Source organism: Neopsephotus bourkii, unplaced genomic scaffold (genome assembly GCF_033783945.1).
Source record: "Neopsephotus bourkii isolate Nb327-2 ecotype Australia unplaced genomic scaffold, CSIRO-AGI_Nbou_v1 NB_593, whole genome shotgun sequence".
Taxonomy (NCBI): domain Eukaryota; kingdom Metazoa; phylum Chordata; class Aves; order Psittaciformes; family Psittacidae; genus Neopsephotus; species Neopsephotus bourkii.
The window spans coordinates 1,741,869-1,763,923 of NW_026901094.1; the positions used below are offsets into that span (position 1 = coordinate 1,741,869).

Below are 22,055 nucleotides of genomic sequence, written 5' to 3' on the forward strand. Positions count from 1 at the left end.
TCCTGAGATGTGTGCATGTGGGGAACAACCAGAGGCTGGAAGGATGCTGCCTGCAGAAAGATGCTTTCCTGTTAGAGCTGACAGTGAGGAAACCTGGCTCCTTGGTGTTGATGTGACACGGAGCTGTCATCTTCATCACCTCTAACAGGTCAAACACAGGGACCCATGGATGCTGCTGCCATTGCACACAGGTCCCTTTTGGACAAGGAAAACAAGCATCTCACTGGGATCCTTTAACAGTTTAATGAAAACAGACCCGTTACAGCAACGCTGTCCCTCTGAATCCAAACCTAGGCAGTGCCCAGTGCTGCCTTACTCCAAAACTGCAGCCACTGTTTCCCACCCCAAAGGCCCTACAGGGTTAAACATCCATGGAAAACCCAAACCGCCCAGCTGGGACAAGAGACCCCCCTGCCTCAGCCCACTTCATTAACCACGTGTCAGGGCTAATTCTGGGGGAGAAGGGGAGCAGAGGGGACTGCTCTGCCTTGGCAAGGCTGAGGTTCAACCCTCTGTGACCACGTCCCGCTCCTGCAGGACTGAGTCCCCCGGGTTCAGCTGGGATCTATGGCATCGCTCCCTTGTGCTCCCGGCTCACTCGTACAGCAGGGCTTGCAAATTGCTTCCCAGTGCCCGGAGCATCCTATTTCTGGCCAGAGCTGGCTCCCTGAGAACAACTCTTGACTGCACCAGCCTCTGCTGCCTGCTCGTTCAGTGAGTGGCTGAGAGGGGGTGGCACTGCTCACCCCGCAGGGTCAGAGCCAAGAATAACTGCGAAGGAAATGGGGGGGAAGGAAGAAAATAGGGAATCATGAGAAAGAAAAGCCCAGGTCAAGGACTAGCTGAGGGTGTGGATTTAAGGACCTGAAGCTTCTGGGTTCAGGTGCGCTCCCTCGGCCCCAGCTCGTCCCATGCGAGGTGCACAGCCACTGCCAGCGGGCACCGGCCCAGGCGTCAGCAGGGATGGAGAGGGCAGCGCGAGCTCCTTCACAGCGCCCCGAGCACAGCCGCAGCCTTTTCAACTCCAGCCAAGCCCTGGGCTGCCCCCTGAGGCCTGCTCCAGGTCATTAATATCAGTGCTGGGCAGCAGTGCCCGGCTGCCAGGTCTCACATTCATCCGCTGCTGTCACAGCCGCTACCCAGAGCGCTCCTGAGCAACCAGAATTGCTGCTGGTGGCTGCTCAAGACAAATGAGCCCAAGAAGGAAGGCTCCCCCGCTCCCTTCGCCCCGGGCTCAGTCCACAGGGCCTTGAAGAGCCCTGAATCGAGTCCCGCTGCGGCACCTTTGCCGGGCTGGCAGCTACACGTCTGTCTCGAGGCGCAGCCGCTCCATCCGGCGCACGTTGCACTCCACGGCCGTGCGGCTGGTGATCCGCCGGGCGCAGGCCTGCGGGAACCAGCCCCTCTCCCCATCCCGGAGCCGCTCCCCCCAGCACCAGCCTAGGAGGGGAGCAGAGCCGGTCACAGAGTGAGGAACGGCTGGGGCTCCTAGGGGGGCTGGAGCAGAGCCGGTCACAGAGTGAGGAACGGCTGTGGCTCCTGGGGGGCTAGGGGGTGCTGGAGCAGAGCCGGTCACAGAGTGAGGAACGGCTGTGGCTCCCGGGGGTGCTGGGGGTGCTGGAGCAGAGCCAGTCACACAGCGAGGAACGGCTGTGGCTCCTGGGGGTGCTGGGGGGGCTGGAGCAGAGCTGGTCACACAGCGAGGAACGGCTGTGGCTCCCGGGGGTGCTGGGGGCATCCAGGGAAAGCTTTGCACAAGAGTTCCTGATTTACTGCTGCTCTGCGGCTTGTTTCTCGCTTCTGAGGTCTCTGCTGCTGGCTGCCAGCCACAGCCTGTGCACAGGAGTCACTGCCAATGCAGTACCCACCTGTAGCAGTGCCACCCCCGTCAGCCTCCAGGGACCCATCATCATCCACTGGGACAAGGCAGCAGCCAGCAACACAGACCTCACCAACAGCCCCAGGCTCCTGGAGGCTTCTGCTAACGGCTATGACCCCGCTCCGCTCCACTGGGATCACTGAAGGATCATCACCCACAGCTCCACTGAAGGAAACCCTCCCCAGCCGCAGCCCCCTGCCCGCTGGCACTCACCGTCCTCTCCCCCCAGCACCAGGACGACGTCCGCCTGCTGCAGGGAGATCTCGTCCGCCTGCTTAGCCAGGTAGGGCTGCGTTATCTCCACTTGGCTCAGATCTGCAGAGCACAGGGGCCGCAGGGACCCAGGGAGAAGATGAGGCCAGGACCCACAGCCCCACACCCCTGCTCCAGCCCAGCCTGGGTGCCCACCCCTTCAGGCTCCACAGCTCCATTGGCCAGGACCCACAGCCCCACACCCCCGCTCCAGCCCAGCCTGGGTGCCCACCCCTTCAGGCTCCACAGCTCCATTCCCTTCTGGTCCCTGCCCCTCCAAGTACATAGGGAGGGGAAGCAAATCCCAGCAGCCTGAGGCATCCCTGGAATTTCATTGTGCCTCAGAGGGAATGTATTTAAGGTTTATTGTGACTGATAACTTCATGGGAGGCAATTCCTAAGGCGCAAGGCTTGGGATCCAAGTTCTCCTTCCCATCAACACACATCCTCAGCTCCTTCTCCAGCAGGAGCAGGTAAGAGCAGGGGAGAAACCCTGTGCCTGCGAATGCCCAGGCCCTGGCACAATCAGTACCTCCTTTAGGAGTTGTGTCCGGCTTCTCCTTTTCCCTGTACATCAGCGCAGCGATCCACCGGGCACGGTCACTCCTGGCAGAGGGGAAATCCATATCACAAAGAGACAGCATCCATGCTGCCAGCAGCAGTTGGAAATTCCCAGCAGGATAGAGGCTTTCAAGGGCAGTCTGACTGGACAAGCATTTGATCAGAGCATTCAGTGTTCAGGTATTTTGGAAGCAGCACACACTGCTTGATTTGGACACAGGAAGCATTATATGGGAATTATAAGGGAAATCTAAGAGACAGAAGCAGAACCAGGGAGAAACCCACACAGGTCCCCCTTTCACGCAAGCAGGAAAAGGTGCAGAACCTCAGGGGGATTTCCAAGGAACCAGTTTATCCCACAGGCACCAGCGGGCGCCCCGTGACATCCCACTCACAGCGTCTCTGCCGACAGCACGATCTCCTCCCGCCGGCCCTCGCTGTCCTTCTCCATCACCACCCGGAGCAGGAACCCCCCGGCCGTGCCGCGGGCTGTGCCGCCGCTCCCGGGCTTGCCGGGAGGAGGGGAAGGTGGATCCGTGTTCTCCATCTTCTCCACCGTGACCTGGTCCAGCGTGGCGTAGTTCAGGACAGAGTAGCTCTCCTCGCTGCGGCAAGGATGGGAGCGGTACCTCAGCCATGGGGATGCTGCTGGTGCGGACCGAGCTCCCTCCCCTGCTCAGAGCCCCGTGGGTGAAGTTGAGCATCACTGAGGTGACTGTCACAGCCAGGACAGGAGCTGATGCTCGAGGGGGGACGTGGCTCTGCAGGCTTGCGAGCCACCCATGAACGTAAGCAAGGCCAAGAGCAGCGGACCTGGCTGCTTCCCCTCCCACTCTCAACTGAAAGCCCAAGACACCCTTGAGATTCCCTGTGTGCTGCTTGGGGAATGGAGATTTTAATCCCTTCCCAGGGAAAGGAACCACCCTGGACTCTCACCTCTTCTTCTTGGTTATGATGAGGACATCATTGAACGAGAAGAGGTAGCAGAGCTTGCCGGCGCCCCGGCGGAAGATGCCGGCCTCTTCTGAGAGCAGCAGGTAGAGCTCCCCCCGCTTCAGCAGCCAGCGGGACGCGGAAATCAGTGGGAATGGCTGAAAGGGATCCAGGGAAAGGCTGCCTGCCTGCCTGGCACACGGGCAAGCCTGCCTGGCAGCATTCCCAGCACCGGCCCCACACGCCTGGGACGGGCCCCTCCAACAGCACAGCCCAGGTTTCCCCTTACCTTCCTCTTCCCAAATTCTAGCTGTTTCTGCAGGGTGTACATCTGCTCCGTCCTCTCCATAGCACGGGCGCCTTCATTGCAGTTCTTAACCAGCTGGAAACAACAGCACCACAAGGGTCATCCTTCCCAGCAGCACTGCTGGGCTGGTGCTGCCCTGGCGCAGGCAGGAGAAAGAGCCAAGCCCAGACACAGGGTTCAAGCCAGGCCTGGGGAAAGGCAGCTGGAGGCTCTCCTGCCATGAGATCTCTAGGAGAGAGGCGACACATTCACACAGCCTGGAGAAGAACCAAAGCAAAACCACAGCAAACTGAGCTTCACCAAGCAGCAGCATGAAGAGGAGGAAGTGATCATCGAAGAGAGGGGGTTGAGAGAGGAGGATGAACAATCAGACAGATGGAAGGCAGGACAGAAGCCTTCCACAGGCAAGTGCAGCATCACCACTGTTCACACATCCACAGGGTGGCTACAGAGTGCCCTGGCCCCTCTGCCAGCCCGACCACGGCGGTCCAGCGAGGACAAAGGATGAACCAAAGAGGAGAGATGACGAGAAGAAGAAGGAAAAAACCAAGATCAGGTGAAAAAGGTGAGCAAGGGAGAAGATGTGAACAGCCAGCAGCTATCAGAGAAGAGACATCTGAAGTGAACCGATGCAGGGAGGAACACCGAGTCCAGCATGGCAGGGTCATGCCCAGTGACGGAACGGTGCGCAGGGAGGAGAAAAGGTGGAGAGGTGGCAGCTGGGCCTCACCTTGCTGATGGCTTTCAGGGCTCTGGTGGCAGCTCCATAGGCTGCAGTGCACGCCTTTGTTTTCTGACAGACAGTCTAGAATGTCAAGGTAAGATGCTTCAGTGACAGTGCAAGACAGGGCCTGCACATCGGCTGCTTCCCTGGGATGCCTGAGCTGCTCCCAGTGCTCAGCAAACTGAAGCAGGGTGCAGCACGGCCGCCTCTTCAGCGGTGCCAAGCAGTGCCACCGTGTGACTGACTTACATCTAACAGCAGAGGAAGCCGGGTTACCCTCTGCATAGGGAGAATGAGAAATGAGATCATTGGCAGGCCTCCACATTCTGGTTTCCTTTCGATTTGTTTCAAGGTCTCTTTAAATAAGGGGTTTGTGGCTCTGGAACAGGATAAGGAAGCTCCATTAGCTCTGCTCTTCAGCTGTCAAGGTTTTCCAGCAGCTTTCCATGCAGGAGCAGTGCAGCACGGTGGGAGCACTGCTCAGCAGCAGCCGCATGAGCTCCGAGTGGAGGACAGACTGACCCATGAGTGGATGCTGGACCAGCACCTAGAGATGCTGCGGCCACCAAAAGGCAAGTAAAGCCATAAGATGTACCAACAGCAGACACAAAATAGACCTGTACCACAAGTATGATCTGGGGATGAGGAGCCTCTATGCATGTTCTATGTACCACACAGGTACACTTACGCTTACATACACTTATAGTGCCCCCATCTATCCCCATCCTTCACCCTTCTTACAGCACAACACAGATCGCATCCCAATCACCCAACACAGGCACACAGAGGTCTAGAACTTGAACTCTGCTCAGAGAGGAAACAGCATTCTTTAGGGAAAAGGAAGGAAACACGGCTGAGGGGGCCGCATGCAGTTCCTGGTCCCATCTGCAGCCCTGTAGCATCACTGCAGCCCAGAGACCCTGCGGAGGCAACTCCTTTGCAAGCCCGAGCACACAGCAGTACTCACAGCAGCCTCTGAAGTGTCCTCTGCTGGTAGACCTCGTTGGAGCAGTAGCTGATGTAGGGACTGAAGTGGTTCGAGGCGTGCTCCTCCACGATGTCACTGATGTCAGGAATGAGGAGGTGCTCCTGGTACCGCTTCTCCAGGTCTTCGAAGAACCTAACAGAATTGCAACCGACTTCACCACATGACCCCTTAGGGCTTCACAAACCAATGTGTGCTCCACAATGCTCCCACTGCCACTTCCCCCCTCTTTTCCCAGACGGGACAAGGCTCTGGATCCCTTCTGCACAGCCCAGCCCCACTTGCCTCGTGCTGACCGCCAGGATGTCGCTGATGTTGGAGAAGAGGTGGTGGTGCTCTGTCTGGGTCATGGTCTCCTTCAGCTCCTCCGACCTCATGAAGTGGCACACCAGGACGCTCAGGCTGTGCATGTAGGAGTACTCAGAAGTGATGATCTCAAACATGGCCTGAAAGAAAGGGGGGCAGTGAAGATGCAACAGCACAAACAAGGCAGTGGATTAGAACTTACTACATCATGTTTACATCCAGTTGGCATGAAGCTGCTGGGAACACTTTGCTCCTACAGTACAGCGTTCCCCGTATCATCTCCTGCACTGCCTGGCCTACACCAATAACTTCAGTGTGGTTTGGGACACTCAGTTGTTTATAACCTACAGCACTAAGATGTCTTCCCTTCCACTGGCTATTTCCCATCAGCATCCAACAGAGTTGCCTCATCCCCACCAACAAGAGCAGGCGAGTGCTCCAGTGCTGCCCAGTTCCAGAGGTACCAGCACCATGGATCCTGCATGCAGGAGCTGAGCCCTGCACGAGAGGGCCCGCACTCAGCCACACACATCCCACCGGGGTCCGCACTGCTGTGGGCACTGCCCAGGGCCCTCTCACCTCCTGCCGCTTGCGCTCCTCGGGGGAGATCCATTGCAGGATGCCCGCTTCCAGCACCTGCGGGGAAAGGCCGGGATGAGCAGCGAGGCCGGGACGAGCGGACCCTACACCACCGAGCCGTGGTCCTTGCACGCCCTCTAGTGCGGTCTGAGGCTCTGCCCAGCCCCGCACAACCCGCAGCATCGCCCACCGGTTACAGCTGATGCTGCTCTGCAGTACAGGCATGGAGTGGTTTGGGTTGAAGGGACCTTAAAGCTCCTCCAGCTCCAGCCCCTGCCACGGGCAGGGACCCCTTCCACTGGAGCAGCTTGCTCCAAGCCCCTGTGTCCAACCTGGCCTTGAGCACTGCCAGGGATGGGGCAGCCACAGCTTCCCTGGGCACCCTGCTCCCCAGGTACCCGCAGGACAACCTGCCTTCCCCCTCTCACAAGCACAACCACAGCAGCTCCACCAGCACCCCAACAAGCCTGGACAGGACCCTGCGTGTCCCAGCCAGGGCTGGACAGCCCCAGGACATCCCATTGCAGAGACTGATGCTGCAGAACCATCCACTCCCAGCTTGCTGGAGAGCGTTTAAATACACCCATCAAGAGCACGCTGTGCTCAAGAGCCCTACCTCCGGGAGCTGGCTCCAGGTCACTTGTGCCGGGCGATAGCTCTGCACCACGATAGCAGCACCCGCAGGGGACGGCTCCTCTGGGATGGATTCCTCCAGCAAGTCCTCGTCTGACTCATGGCTCACGGAGTTCAGGCCCCTCTCCCGGATTTCCTGGTACAGCCGGGGCTCTGCACAGGAGGCACGAGGTCAGCGAAGCCTCTCCCAGCCCACGGCCTCCACTCCAACCACCAAGAGCCCTGCCGCGAGCGCTGTGCGCCAGGGCCAGCACCAGCACGCCCAGGTTGGACTTTGCACAGCCCCGGTGAACCAGCAGCTCCCGCTTCCCGCAGGCTGCCCCGTGTTTGCCGAGCTGGGAGCGCTCCAGCAACTGGAACGTCATCACCCTCCAGGGAGCGGGAAGCAGGGCTGCAGTGGTCCTGCTGGTGGGGAAATGGAGGCAAAGCAACAGCCCCAGGCCAGGGACATGCAGCAGCGCGCGTGGCAAAGGGACCTGCAGCGATTCCAAGCGGTGCTGTGAGGCAGAGGGATGCTGGATGCTCTGGGGAAGACGGGAGGGAGGCAGCACTCACGGTCCTTGAAGGAGCCGCCACGCTTCTGCACCCGCTTCCGCCCGAAGGTTCTCTGCAGGAGGAAGAAGAGGAGCAGACGCTGCAGCCCTGGGAAGCACCGAGCTCCTTTGGGAAAGTCACCGGCGCTGCCGCTCGGCAAACACCGCCCTGTTCTTTGGCTCTCGTTTTGTCTGAGCTCCTATTTGCCTTCCCCAAGTGACTCAACTTTCACCCCGTGTTATCGGGGTCACCATCGAAACCCTTCAGTAGCAGCACCGCTGCCCTCCATGTCTGTGTCTCACACCTGGACTTTGCCTGTACCGCAGTCTCCCTGTCCCCAGGCCTGCTTCACCCATGTTTGAGCACAAGCAGCCGCACACCCGAGCAACCCCTCCCCGCAAACACCCTGCAGAACCGCGGAGCAGCCGGCTCCTTCCCATGTCAGCTCTCAGGGGACCTGCAGCACCGGTTGGGGACAGGCAGGCTTCCCAGGGCAGCATCCTCACCGGGCGCAGGAGCCCGGCCAGCTCCACACCGGCTCATGGCTCTGGAACCATCAGGAAAGGGGCCCTGCAGATCCCAGCAGCCGCTCATCACCAGCACAGGATCAATCCCCACAGTCGGGTGCAGAACCCACCTTGCTCCTGGCGGGGCTGTGGGCAGGCAGGGCACTGCCCTCCTCGGACACAGGTTTCAGTGAGGAGACGGCGTTTGGTGGCCCCGGCTCCTTCATGGCCGCGCGGTAGGACATGTTCCTCAGGTTGCGCTTGAGGGCCCCCCCCCCATCCTCCTCCTCCTCTGCCTCCAGGGACAGGCTGGGGACCGACGTCCCCTTCGGGTCGGGGCTCAGCGGCTCCCGGCTCGCCGCAGAGCTCTGGAGCCGGGACGGGTTCTGCTTGGTCCTGGTGGACACGGCCAAGCTCTTGGGGATGAGCTGCTGGGTCCCCACCTTCAGCGCGGCCGGGCTGTCCGTGCTGAGGACGATGCGGCGCGGCTCGGCCGCGGGGGGGGAGCCCATCGCCAGCAGGGAGGTGGCGTCGGGCACTGTGGTGGAGCTGTGCCTCCTGGTGGGGCTGGGGGGCTCCGGGCGCACGGGGTGGCACCGGTACTCCAGGAGGAAGGCCTTGTCATCCACAGAGCTGCTGGGGGGGCTCCGAGACATGGCGGTGGCACAGGGATCAGGAACACTGTGTGACACAGACAGACAGACAGACGGATGAGCTCCTTCCAGTACTGCAGAGGGCATTTACGTGTAGCTCCCACAGGGATACTCGGGACGGGCTCCTCTTCCCAGGATGCTGTACACAGACCAAGCCATTCACACACACTCATGATGCTCTCACCACCCCTGCGCCATGCAGAGCGGTGCAGGATGCGCCCAGGCCTTTCCCTTCCTGTCTGAGGTGCTGTGAAAGCCCCATGGGTGCCTCACCGCAAGCTTTGTGCTCCTCAAAGCTTGTTCCTGTCCCAGACCGCTCCGGGGAGCGGCTCCACACAACCAAAACCACCGGCCCCACTCCCTGCAGCTCCTCATGGGGTGAAACTTCACTCGGCTCCTCCTGTACCACCCACACCACGTGCACCTACAGAGCAAACCAGAGCCTCTCACCCCACTGCCAGCCCCACCGCACAGGTTGAGGTAAAACTAGGGTTTCATTCCTCTCCGCTGACACATTCTGTTCCACCTCCACCTCCGAGCTGGTCCTCCTCAAACGCCACAGACCAGGAAGCAGAAACCAAGACTCGAACACATTTCCCTGCATCAATGAGCGGCAGAAGGACAGGGCAGACCCAGCCACAAAAGCTCATTTGATCGCGATGCTGCTTCTCTGCCTGCCCCTGCCTGCGGGACACAGCCCTCATGGCCAGAGCTCCGCAACCCATCCCGGGAAAGCCTCGTGGTACCCCCAGCCCCCTCCCGAGGGCGACTCCCACCTGAAGCACCCGGTAACGAGACACGGGCGCACCCGGTCCCAGCGGCGCTGCAGCCCCCCCGCCACGCCGGGCACCTCGCAGGGGCTGGACCCCGCTGCCCGGAGCTCCACAGCCGCAGCGCAGCCGCAGCGCACACGGCCCCGCTACGGCCCCGGGACCGCACCCGGGGGAGCCCCGGCCCCGGCCCTCGCGCTGGGTCGGACCCAACCTCGGCACTCACCGCGCTCCCTCCGCGGAAGAGGCGCTGCCAGCGCCGGGCCCCGCCTCCTCCTCCCGGCCGGGCCGGGGCGGGGAAGCGGCGTTGGCGCCGGGTCCTGCCGGGGCTGCACCGCCCCTGCCCCGGAGCCCGCTCGCTCCGGAGCCCCGCGGCCCCCGCCCGCACCCGCACCCCTCGCACCCTGCGCGGCGCCGGGGCGGGACGGGACCGCCCCAGGGAGGGACCGGGCAGGGCCGGCCCCTGCAGCCGGGGGCGCTGGAGCTCGCCTGGGCTCCATGCGCGCGTCCCGACAGCCGCGGGCTCGGAGCTCATCGCCATCTCCCCTCGGGCAGGTTCAAGCCGTTCCCCTTTCCTGTCCCTCCATCCCTTGTCCCAAGCCCCTCTCCAGGTTCCCTGCAGCCCCTCCAGGCACTGGAGCTGCTCTGAGGTCTCCTCTTCAGGAGCCTTCCCCAAGGGCACGGTTCAGGCTCGCTTTAGCAGCTGAAGGCTGCAGCGGTCACACACAGCCCCCGGGTCGCTCCGGTGCCGCACGCTGCGCCGGGAGCTGCAGCTGCCGGGAGCGGATCCAAGGTCAGGCTGCGGCCGCTCCCAGCGCTCAGCGCTCGCTGGGAACCGGCTTCTCCGTGACCTCCTCTTCTGCCCCTGCTCTGATTCCCCCCCCCCTCCCCCCCCCCCCCCAAAAATGGAGCCTTTTTCTGGCTGGTTCGTGGTGAATCTCAAGTGCTTTGTGGATGACAAAGTCCACTTGTCAGCAATACTCTGTTAAAAGACTGTTCCAGGCCCTGCCTGACAATCGCTCCATTATCAGAGCTTTCTTCTCCCATAGATTTTTCGCCTTTCCCTCCGGGGCTAATAAGGAGAAAGGCTGCAGCCGTCGCGGAGAGGAAGAGGGTTTCTACTCAAGGGTTCAGCTAAGACTGAGCCCCTTACACGGCAACCTCCAGGGAAGGGCCATTACGCTGTATGCAGGATACCATCATTTGATCACGATGAATGACTTTTTTGAAGCAGGCACCATTCATCAGTTTTGTAATGCGTGTTGTTAGCTCAAAGACCCTGCTTTCAAGTCATTTTTGCTCCCAGGGCCCCCGCTGAAACATCTGACCGCTGTCACTGGATCCTTCCCTCACTCAGCTCCGAGGCTGGAAGGAAATAGTCTTGACATTTTTAGATATCTCACTGCTCACCCATTCCCCCACCCCAGGACGTTCTCACTCCCTTTGGAGCATCCCTTTGGCAGAACACAGGATCAGTAGCAGTGCCTGGTCCTTCGGTCCCTCGGCAGCAAGGGGGGTGTCTGTCATTTCAGTGAGTGAAGCCTTTCTGACACGTTACAAACCAAGCACATTAAACATCAGACAACAAAGGTGCTGCACAGGCAGCGAGGGCTCAGCGCTGCCGCTGTAGTCAATGCAGAGGTGTTCTGCCGGCTCTGGACACTCCACAGCCAGCCCTGGATGAGATGTGGACCTGCTGGGGCTGCCTCCTTCCCCCGCACCTCCCTGGAACCCATCCCCGCACTGAGGGAACTCCAGGGTGATGCTGGCACCAGGGATGCGGGATTCACAGTGAGCCCCATGCAGGGCTGCAGGAGGATGCGCTGCAAGCACCCGCTTCCCTCCATCCCTGAGCATTGAGGAGGAAGAGAACAGGGATTAGGGCAGGCAGCTCCGACACCCAGCTCTTCACCAGGCAGCTTCTTCCTGCCAGACACCGTCGGGCTGCTCCTGCACAAGTTCCCATTTCTACTGCATCCCCCTTCAATTCCTGCTTCTCCCTCCTCACACCTTCCCTGCAGCAAAGCACAGAGCAATGCACCCAAACACCCCCCCCCCCGAGCACCTTGTGCTGTTCCTACCCTCCCACCAAGAAAATAAAGCTCCCAGGACCACTGCTTATAAAAGCACACAGGTTTATTGCATATCAATCTCATGTATAAATTCATTGTAGCATTGGAAAGATTACATTTGGTATACATTCCTATTCTACAGCATTAACCTCAAAATCAGCTTTTTTCTATTCATTATTTTAAAGGGATTTCTCTACACAAGTACATTTGAATCTTTTATCACAAGCATCAAAAGGAAATGTGTAAAATCGCTCTTTTAATTATTTTCTACACTTCATCTCTTTTATTTCATTATGCTCCCAACAAAGCGATTTCATATTAATTAATAACTGCCAACACTTTTCGTCTTCTTCCTGGGCAGTTGGAGGCTCCCAGCCTCGACGCGAAGTCTAATCACATTTACAATAAGTGCATCTACGGAATTCTTGTCCTCTCCATAAAAATTCCACAAACAGACACAATAATGACTGCTAAACACAAGTCATGCACAGTTTACTTATAAACATAACAGAAGCAATATACAATCAAGAATGATATGGAACAAGCACCATCCTCTTTCTCAATGTTTTTTAAACATTATATGAAAACCAGACATTTACAATTGATTTAAAAAAACACTATACAGTCCTAAAGGAGACAAAAAAAAAAAACAACCAACCAAACCCTAAATCAGATCTGTCCTGTAACAATGGGAAAAGGAATGACAAAGGATGCACAGATTTATGATTCTTGCAAGCACAATATATATATGTTTTAAATTACATCTTCTGCAGGCTGGAAATGACATCAGGGCAAAACAGCTCTTGCTTTGAAGAGAATGTAAAATACATTGAGAATTACTGTCAGAATTACTTTGTTCACGTGAATTGCACATCTGGAAATCAAAGCTGCCTTTTTTTTTCTTTTTCATCCTTTTTTTTTTTCCTTTTTTTTAATTTATTTTATATTTTTCCCCAAAAAAAAGTGGTAATAAGAATTAACGACAAAAAAAAGAGAAAAATAACCTCGGAATCATTCAGGAAGGGTTTAATCACAGTTATCACTCAACACTACAGAGAAGCTCCATGGCTTGGTGACGACACTACTGACCAGCGCCTCGCCGCAGAGGGTTTTGCCCTGGTGTCGCAGCCCGGGCAGCTCCCATGCCCCGCCACGCACACACACACACAGTACAGCACGTAAGAACCGCAGGTAGAGTCAGCAGAGATTGACCGGGGCGGAGGGGGGGCCTCAATCCAGTGCTTCGATGCTCAGAGTCAACCACGCTCACGTCGTTGTGCAAGTGCTTTTCCAAAGGCTGCCGCTCCCGAGAGCGTCCGTCGCGAGTCTAAGTGCTGCTTAGGGAGAATTGGAAGCTTCCTCTGCTCTGTTCTGAGCAGGACAGAAACCCAGGCTCGGAGCTTTGTCCTGGGATGCTGCTGAGCAAACCTGGCTGCGTTTCGCTCTTGGACCCTGTTTGGTTTGGCTTTGCTGCTGTGCATCTCCTCCTCCCTGCTGCAGCGCATGAAGCATGGGATGCTCGGGATGCACGGGAAAGGCACGTGCCCAGAGCAGCCGCCTGGCAAAGAGCAGACCGGGTGCCTCCGACCCGCGTGTTGTCCGCACATCCCGCAGGAGGACCCGCAGCAGTCGTGCTGCACCCCCAGCTCTCTGCATCAGCCGCCGTGATGAGCACCACCCGCACTGCCCGCCAGCAGGAGAAAGGGCAGGTTCATGCAGCAGAGCCATCTCCTCCTCCCTGACCAGCAGCAGAAAGGTGTTTGGGGTCAAAGTCATGGTGAGAAGTGAGGACCCCTCCTGGAGCACCTTCACTTCCCAGCGGCTACCCAAAACTTCACAGTGCTTCTCCCCTCCTTGCTGCTGTGGCAGTATGGCTATGGGATGGGAAAATACTCTTAATAAACAGACCCTACACAAGCATCCTTGGTTTGAATCCCGCCTCGAGTGGTACCCTGCCTTTAAAACAAGCAGCCAGCCACATTCCAACCCTTGGGCTTGCTCTATCGACACACTGGTGGCACCGGGTGGACATGAGCATGATGGCTCCATGGCCCATCACACCCAAGCACCCCAGCCCTGTCCCAGCACTGTGCCCGCTGGCAGAACCCGCCTCAACAAGCACCTCTCAGGAAACACCCTCCAAAACGAGGGACTGCTTGTGCCAAACCAGCAGATCACAAACAACACCCGCTATGAGCTGCAGCACGGCTCAAGTGCAATCGAATGACAGCTACGAGAGAAGGAGAGGTTCAGTGAGGCTTTCTGTTTATTTAATGTGGGAGAATTAAAACTTGTAATCAGTGCTAAATCAGAGGAGATCCTACAGAGACACTGGGCGGAGGGAATGGGAACAAGACTGAACGGGGAGAGAGGGAAAGAAAAAAATCATCTCATGATTTTAAAAGCTCTCTTTGCAATGTCCTCAGTCCCTGGCTGGTCTGTGCCCCCCGGTCCCTGTGCAGAGAGGCCCATGCTCTGGAGAGCCATGGGACAGCCCAATGAGGGACACGGTGGCTGCTCCAGCCCGGGCAGAGCCAACAAACTGTGCTCCTGGAGAAACAACACAACAGGAGGGATGAGACAGCGAAGGGAAGACCATACACACCCCAAATACATCCCTACAGCGACATTTCCTGGTACTTGGCCACATTCTGGAGACCAGCTCACTGCTGCTCCTTGCTGCTCCATCACCTCCTCATGCTGAGAAGTGCGATGCTGAACTGAAGGATTGCTTCAACAAGGAACAAACCTCTGGGGCAGAGCACATGAACACTTCCTATTTCCCACAGCTCTTGCTCCAGCAGGCAGACAGCGCTGTGGTCCCCATCAGAAAGATGCACAGATGGATGTGGCCAGGAGCCAGGGAGCTGCAGCTCAGGCCCTTGTGCTGGGACAGGACAGGGCAGGACAGGACGGCTCCATCCCCATGGTTAAGGCAGGGATGTGTCCGTGCTCTCCTGGAGCAGCTCCGTGGAGGCAGAGCCCTTCCCTGCCCCTGCAGGTGCCCGCTGGGACGCGGTGCCCTCAGTTGCCATCAGCCGGCTCCTTGCTGGCCCTGCAGAGCCCGGCTCGGGTGCTGGGCGCAGGCGCCCGGTGCGGGGCTGGCGCTCGCTGCTGCCCAGGGAGCACACAGAAACCTCGGTGCTCTGCCCCCCCCGGCCACCCCCAGGCAGAGGTCACCAAAGGTGGGATTGTCTGGAGCAGGGGGCAGGGGCGTTTGGACACGGACAAACTCTGCCTCCCCCCTGGTTACCGACCATTCACCATCCACCCTTAATGACACCGGTTTGGTCCTTCACGACGCCCTCGTATTAACATCATTTCTTCACAACAGTGACGTCGAACGCAAAAAATACTGTTAAGGAAGAAATAAAATGAGACCAGAATCCGCCCACCCTGACCAGTTCTGTACAGATTGAAATCAATCCCATGGGAAAAGAAACAATTCTTTCCTTAGTTTCAGTTGGCCCCTGTGGCAATAACTTGAAGGCCGAGTGCCCGGGCAGGGCTGGGCTGCAGCAGCGGCGGCAGAGGCAGAGGTGCTGGCTGGGGAGAGCCCGTCCCCTCGCAGAGCTGGTGTCTGCTGCCATGGGCAGCTCTCGGGCTCTGCTCCCCAGAGCTTTGTGCAAATCCAGGAGGCAGCTGGGGCCGTGCTGTTGGTCTCGGCCTCGAGCACCTTCCCCGGACGTTGTGGAAAACTGAACAGGAAAGGTGAATCCCATTGGAAATACGCTGATGCTGCCGATTTTGTTCCTTCTGTACCAAAGCCACCCCAAGGTGCTTTCCTGAGGCTCTCCTTGCTGTCTGAGGCTCCTGGGGATCTAAAACCAGCCTCATGTCTCCTCTTGGATGCAAAGGTCTCGTCCCAACGTGATCTCAGCTTTGTTTATTTAGGTAGCTGTTTCCTTTGTTTTGGCATGCTGGAATGAGGCTTCCCCGTTGGGTTTCTCCGCAGTGCCTGGCACAGCAGCCTCCATCCGTTCTCTCCCATACCATGCAGGCTGCACATGTCAGGGATTTGCAGGCAGACACGCTGACGGCTGCGTGCTGCTTCTCTGAAGTCGGCCATTATCCCAGTTCTGCAAGCAGTTACTACCTGACAAAACACTTCCAGGAAGCACATCCAGTACCAAATGATGCTGACCTTCATGGGAAAAGTTCCTCTTCACTTCTCATGCTTTGGACACAACGTTCCCTCCAGGCTCCCAGCAGGCTGCTGATGCAGAACTGCAATGGGCAAGATGCAGAGGCCCGTGGTGTCACCCAGCAGCAGTCTGGTCCTCATCATTTCTACATCTTAGATGCTTTAATGTGAAATTTCTCCAGACACACATTTGAGATCTGCTCTGTGGAGCCAATGCCATCCTTTGCAAGGTTTAAGTGCTTTCTTGACTACTCTAATTCAGCTTTGCCTGCAAAATCCCTGCTCCAACAGCAGACTGTAAGTGCAATGCAGAGTAGCAGAGACACCATCACAGTCTTTCTGAAGGCTGCTCTGGATCAGTGAAGGGGGTGAGACTCATAAAATATCTGCCAGCAATTGCAGAGGCAGAGACACAACTGGACTCTGAGCTATGTGCTTCAATAGAGGGCTGTACCCCTGAGCCTGATGAAGCAAGGAAATAATCATCTTTCCACTGAAATTACAGGCTGCATGGAGCGGGTGATGTGTAGGAACCGTCCAGCACAGCAGAACAACTGCAGGAGTCAGGAACTGCTGCCACCATTGACACTGCCAGGCTGCCACTCTATAAACCCCTGGTTGGTAAGCCAAGGCATGTCCAAACTGTCCTTTGTCAGGCGAAGCTCACCCACCACACACACCAAACTCTTCTGGGGGGCAACAGAATGGGTTGAATTTCCCTTTCCCTGGTATAACTCCAGTGACTGCGTAGAATTGCACCAGGGAGAGGTCACACCTGGCTCTTCCCTTCGTACTTCACCATTCAGCTGAGTTGAGAGGAAATGCTACCAAATGGTTTCAAGCTTCCATTTACAGGCAGGCTCTACTGGCTCAGTGATAACCGCTGGGTAAGGTTAGAGGGGCCAATGCTTGATTGCACTGTTGCAATTCGTGTCTTGCTCGTGCTATTCCTACAGACTGTGAAATCCTGGGGCTGCTTCAGGGTTATCCAGTTCTGGAGAGGCTCATGCTGATAAATTAGAAAGGAAAACTCTGGACAGACACAAAGGCAGGACCTGCAGGTCAGACGCGACAGGTTTCCTCCTCAGCCAAGGGTCCAGACGACTCCCTGAGGCCCCCTCATCTGTCTTCTGCTTGCTGGGATTTTTGCTGGGATAATTGCAGCACCACCGCCTCCTCGCCGGGGCTCTGGCCAGTGCCTTGTTGACCTCTCAGAGGTGGTTGATGGGGTTGAAGGTCCCCGACTCTGAAGCTGCTCCTGCCATGTCCAACCAAGCACCCAGCGAGTTCTGGGAGGACGCATGGAGGGGAGCGTTCTCAGACAGGGACAGCATCATTGCATAAGCCTAGGAGAAGAGAGCAGTGCAGAGGACACATGTGAATACACACAGAGGACAGGCTGAGATAAAGCATGTGAAACACAGCACCAGCTAACCACGCAGGAAACGCAGGCCCTCCAGCACCCCTTGGCCTGGGCTAAGAACCTCTCATCCGCATAGCAGGATGAGACCCATCACTCCAACCACTCAAACCTGCCATGGAGTTTGTAGCAGGGCAGGCTTAGCCAGGAGAGGCCACCATCCAAACCCAGGGCAGGACCAAACCCATGCTGTGCCAGCTCTGCACTTGGTCACAAACCCGCACCAAGAGTCTAGGCTCTGCCCAGGGGACAGTGGCTACACGCACAGTGCAGCTGCTTTGGTTTGTTCTAATACAAAGTACAGCTACAGATAAGCCAGAGGCTAAGTGAGGCCATGTGCCCCAGAATGGTGCAGCAACAGCCACACTAGCATAGCCCACCAGGCAGTAGGGTACTGCCTGCCATGAGCCCACTGGTGCTTGTAAAAACGGGCTCAGGTATGTAGGAATATAGGTACATATACTCTGCAATGGAACTGGGGCTCTGTTGGCCAAAGCAGCACTCACCACACGCAATCCTTTGCAGGGCAAGAGACAAAGACCGTATGTTACCTGGGTCATCAGTACCACGCTTACCACAGTAGGACCCTTAGTCACTAGGACCCTTAGGAATGCAACTCTAATGGGGACAGTATAAACCAGTTTTCCAACTTCTGCCTCTCCTCTTAAAAGCAAGAGTCGAGAGCTACTTGTCAACACACTGTACTGTAGGTGTGTGCTGGAAGATGCACAGCTTTGTACTATTATGGACATGCACACGTCTAAAATTGCTTAAGAGCCAGCCAGAGGGGCTGTGCTGCTCACACAAATGCTGTTCTGCCATTGTATGTCCTGCACTAGAGATGGTTAGAACTGTTCAGGTTACTTGCTGGGATTTAAGTGTAACCAGTCCTGCATCTCATACACTATAAAATGGATTCAAGAAGAAGAATACTCTCCCCATCCAAGCACAGGCTGGGCCTACCAATGTAGTACAAATTGTGACAGAGCAAGCTGTTACTACATGGTTAGTACATTTGGCATATTAGTAAGAGGACACATGTAAGAGTCAGGCAAGTGGCTTGTGTTTGAATTGATTTCACCCCGAACCAAGCTGTGTCCTATCTCCAAGCAGACCTTCCTCAGCTTCAGTACTGGCAGCTACTGTGAAGGGGGATGATAAATCAGAAATCATGTTCTGCTTGGCAACTGTGTTCAGCTGCTGCTTTGCTGGACATTTAAAACAGATTTCATGGCAAATTCTGTTGCTTGAAGGTTAGAAAGGGACTCAACTGAAGACCCATCCCACAGCATAAATGAATAGTAGTCATAAAAACATTTATACACACAGATAAGAACAGACAGACGCCTCTATCTTTCTCTACAAGCATGTTCTCACAGCACAGGCTATGGGTAAATTGACCTGGTCATCTAGAACGGATGCCCACTCGGTTTCTCCTCTGTTTCAGTACAGTTGCAACAAGACACAGTTCACATATGATTCACATGTTACAGTTAGAATTCCTGGTCACTGGAAGGGGAAAATGAACCTCAACTGTTTGAGCTTGCTAATCCTAGTGCGAGCTAGGTAAAATGTTCTGCAATATACCTACCTGGTTTTTAGCCTGCCTGTACAGAGTCTGTTTTATTGTCTCAGAGTCTAAGGTGGAATTAAACACATCTTTAACTTCAAATGCTTCCTCGGCTGCTTTGCGAAGATCCAGCCCCTTCCCAAAATTCGGCATCTGCTCCAAATCTAACAGGCCGGCTTCGTCCTCCTCAATACACCTGTACCAATGACCAGGGGAAGGGGTTTACCTGTTGTTAGCTCATCTCACCGTTCACATCTAGCCAAAGTGAGTGTTGCTAACCCAGTGCCTGCATGCACATACCACAGGGGACTCACAAGCCACATGCGTGAACGGACAGACGGACAAACACCGACATGACACACAATGCAAGGAGCAAAGAAAAAGTGGAGAGCATGGCTGTGCACACACAAGCATCAGTGCATCGCTATTTGTGAGTCAGCGTGGCTACAATTCCCTTTGGTTGTCTGTGGGGAGGATGCTGTGCACTCCTGGGGATGTTTGACACCGGACCAGTGTCTTGAATCCACTGCTGTGCTTTCTTTGGGTTGCAATGAAAACAGGGATGCACTGAAATCAAGTCAGGTACTACTTTGCATCATTTGTTACAAATACTATGTAGGAAACTGAGGCAAAAAGCAAGCTAAGCCTGTGCCATGAACTTTCATTTTAGAGGTGTCTAACATGGCTTGACCTTGAGAAAAAAGCTTCAATTTTCCCCAGAGCTCTGAGAACCAGAACTGAAGTCAACGTTTGGCTACAACTAAAATGGGCAGAGCAGCACAAACCAGACTGCAGGCATACGCCTCTTCCTTCACTCTGGCCAGTGACTTAGAGGGAAAGACATTCTCCTCTGAGCGGCGGTACCCTGAAGATGCGGGTTTCTGTGCTGGACTAACTGTTCTGATATGAGCTTTTCAAGTCTTGCACCTACAGCTCAGCACAGATTCTCCTTGCAGTCCACTTGTTTTGTGTCCCCCACCATGGTGACAATGGAATCTCTGAGGTGGATGCTTACATCAAACTGAGGTATGACACATGGCTCCAACAACAAAACAGCAGCACTCACAATCTACCACGCCACAGGGTCAGGAGTCTGAGCCCCGTTCGACTTCTCGAATGGACTGAATGGCTCTCCTCACCTTCGGGTGTGGTCAAAGCTCATGGTGAGAGATGTGGGCTCTTCATCCTCTTCATCCTCAAATGCTCCTCGGGGCTCTGCGGTGGGTGATACCGTTTCATCCTGGGACTTCCCTGTCAGGCTGTCGTCATCTTCCTCTTCCAGTTCTTCATCTTCATCGTCCACATCTTCTGTTTTCTCATTTGCTAATCCATGACACTGGGAATTGCCATCAATATCCTGGAGTTCTGGCCTGAAATATTTGGTCAAGGGGGAAGAAGAAGAAAGAAAAGAAAATGCCAAATGTGTAAGGCAGGCTATTTCACTGCAATATATATGAATACAGAGACACATTTATGTACATATACTTCTGATTTAAACTGCAAGGAAAAGGAAAACCAACATATTTCAGGCATTTAAAAATCACTCCCTTAAGGACTAATAACCATGTCAAGTATACACCAACCTCAGTGCCTTTCAAACTAGAATCTTGTTTGGTCTGGATTTAAATGATGGTTTTCTATCCCCTAAAATAAAGCATCTGTGAGACAAGCAGCTTTCCTTCTTGTGCTGCTGTGCTCTAACAATCTCCCTTCAAGCCACCAGGAGGAAGCTTCCTCACGGTGTAATCTAACAGCCAGCCTAAATACTCTCTCATTACTTTTGCTCATGCCCTATGGGCCTGGCAGACTCCAAAACCAGAGCAGTTCTGCATTATGTTACGAGCACAAGAGTGGGATCACCAGTGCTATGGACCTGGAACCCAGCAGGATGCCCCCAAGTGACATAAAGTAAGATTAACATCACCAGAAATTTCCCATCAGTGTGTTCCACACTTCTTACTGTTCTTCACCTGGATCACATTGTGATGGGGAATTCTCATCCCTGCATTTTGGACTTAAACCTTCGTAATGGCATTCAACAGATACATGTGAAACCAGGACTGCAGCAGGTGCAGTCAGTCCAACCAAGCCTTGTGATAGGGGTAGACAGCTGAAAAGACTGATCTGCTTCCCTACCTTTTATCTACTAAAGCTGACACTTGGTTCATCTCACTATTTGCAATAAAATTTCTGATTTCAGAGAAATACGAATCCTCTTTTTCATCTAAAAGTGCATGGTTGTCTGATTCCGAGTTTGGGGAAGAGGCACTGGTCCCAAGGTGGTTTGTAATGACTCCGGAGTGCTGGCTCACTGAGGAGAGAAACAGGAAAAGAGAACAGGAGAAACAATTGGATAGTGTCAAAGGTATTATTAACAGGAAAAATAAAGGAGGCACATTAGCACCAATCCTCTCACTATGTACCAAAGATTTAATCCTTCAGAGAAACCTCATTGACCAAAGCTCATGTTTTCCAGACTGGAACAACAGTGAGAAACAGAGGTGACATTCAGCATTTATGGATGGTGTAGACAATTCAAAATCACTACCATTGCAGAGTTGTTTGCCTGTAACTATTCCATAATTATTGGACTTTCCTAGGCTGGGAAATCACTTAGCTGGCTTCAGCACAGGAATTTCCTCCTGCAGTTTTTATCTGAAGGCAAAGCCTGTTTATCTTCTTGAACTTCACACATACCCACAGATGCATTTCAGGTTTGCAAACCCTTGGTAGAGCTTGACATGTCCATATCTGCATTGCACCAGGAGGTCTCACCGTGTCCCCAGGAGGACAGCATCATCACCATGCATTCCAGAAAGGCTTCCCGAGGAGCAGAAAGACCAGAGCATGCGGTGTTCTCCCTCCAGCACCCCCCAGCCATGCCCCTTCCTACCTGGAACGTTCTCGTGCTCGTGTTTCTTAAGATGCCGGTCCAGGTTGGTCTGCTGCCCAAAGCATCGGTTACACAGGTGACATTTGAATGGCTTCTCCTTGTTATGGATGTTTCGAACGTGCCGCTGGAGGTTGGAGGAAATGCTGAATGACCTGTCACAGTATTTACACCTGAAAAATAGAAGCAAATGCCAAAGAGTGCAACGTGAGGGGGGGGAAAAAGGGAGAAAGAGAAAAATCTGACTATCAGAAAGGCAGAAAATGTTGGTCTATAAATCTTTACTCAGCGGAGGACCTGGGAAGCACAAGGCATTAATCATTCCAGACAAATCTGA

At 55.2% G+C, this 22,055-nt stretch overlaps 2 protein-coding genes across 8 annotated transcripts in view; both read right to left on the minus strand.

Annotated features, from left to right (window-relative positions):
* Window positions 1-386: 386 nt before the first annotated feature.
* ARHGEF16 (Rho guanine nucleotide exchange factor 16) lies at window positions 387-8,880 on the minus strand. The gene is made up of 14 exons (XM_061351654.1): window positions 8,331-8,880; window positions 7,715-7,766; window positions 7,143-7,312; window positions 6,527-6,583; window positions 5,927-6,087; window positions 5,624-5,776; window positions 4,906-5,035; window positions 4,663-4,737; window positions 3,915-4,007; window positions 3,629-3,783; window positions 3,088-3,297; window positions 2,664-2,737; window positions 2,093-2,194; window positions 387-1,440 (listed from the first exon to the last, which is right to left on the minus strand). The coding sequence occupies exons 1-14, from the start codon at window positions 8,853-8,855 to the stop codon at window positions 1,301-1,303; spliced, it is 2,097 nt and encodes a 698-aa protein (XP_061207638.1). The 5' UTR covers window positions 8,856-8,880; the 3' UTR covers window positions 387-1,300.
* A 6,246-nt stretch (window positions 8,881-15,126) lies between these two features.
* Window positions 15,127-22,055, minus strand: part of PRDM16 (PR/SET domain 16) — a 269,867-nt gene continuing 262,938 nt past the window's right edge. For 6 of the 7 annotated variants that reach the window (XM_061351660.1, XM_061351659.1, XM_061351658.1 and 3 more), the window contains 5 exons: window positions 21,722-21,891; window positions 20,965-21,139; window positions 19,968-20,198; window positions 18,850-19,024; window positions 15,127-17,184 (listed from right to left, as the gene is read on the minus strand). In XM_061351660.1, coding sequence (XP_061207644.1) covers window positions 17,050-17,184; window positions 18,850-19,024; window positions 19,968-20,198; window positions 20,965-21,139; window positions 21,722-21,891 — 886 coding nt within the window. In that variant the 3' untranslated portion in view covers window positions 15,127-17,049. The remainder of the gene's footprint in view (window positions 17,185-18,849; window positions 19,025-19,967; window positions 20,199-20,964; window positions 21,140-21,721; window positions 21,892-22,055) is intronic. The other variant, XM_061351661.1, reaches the window with a different exon arrangement.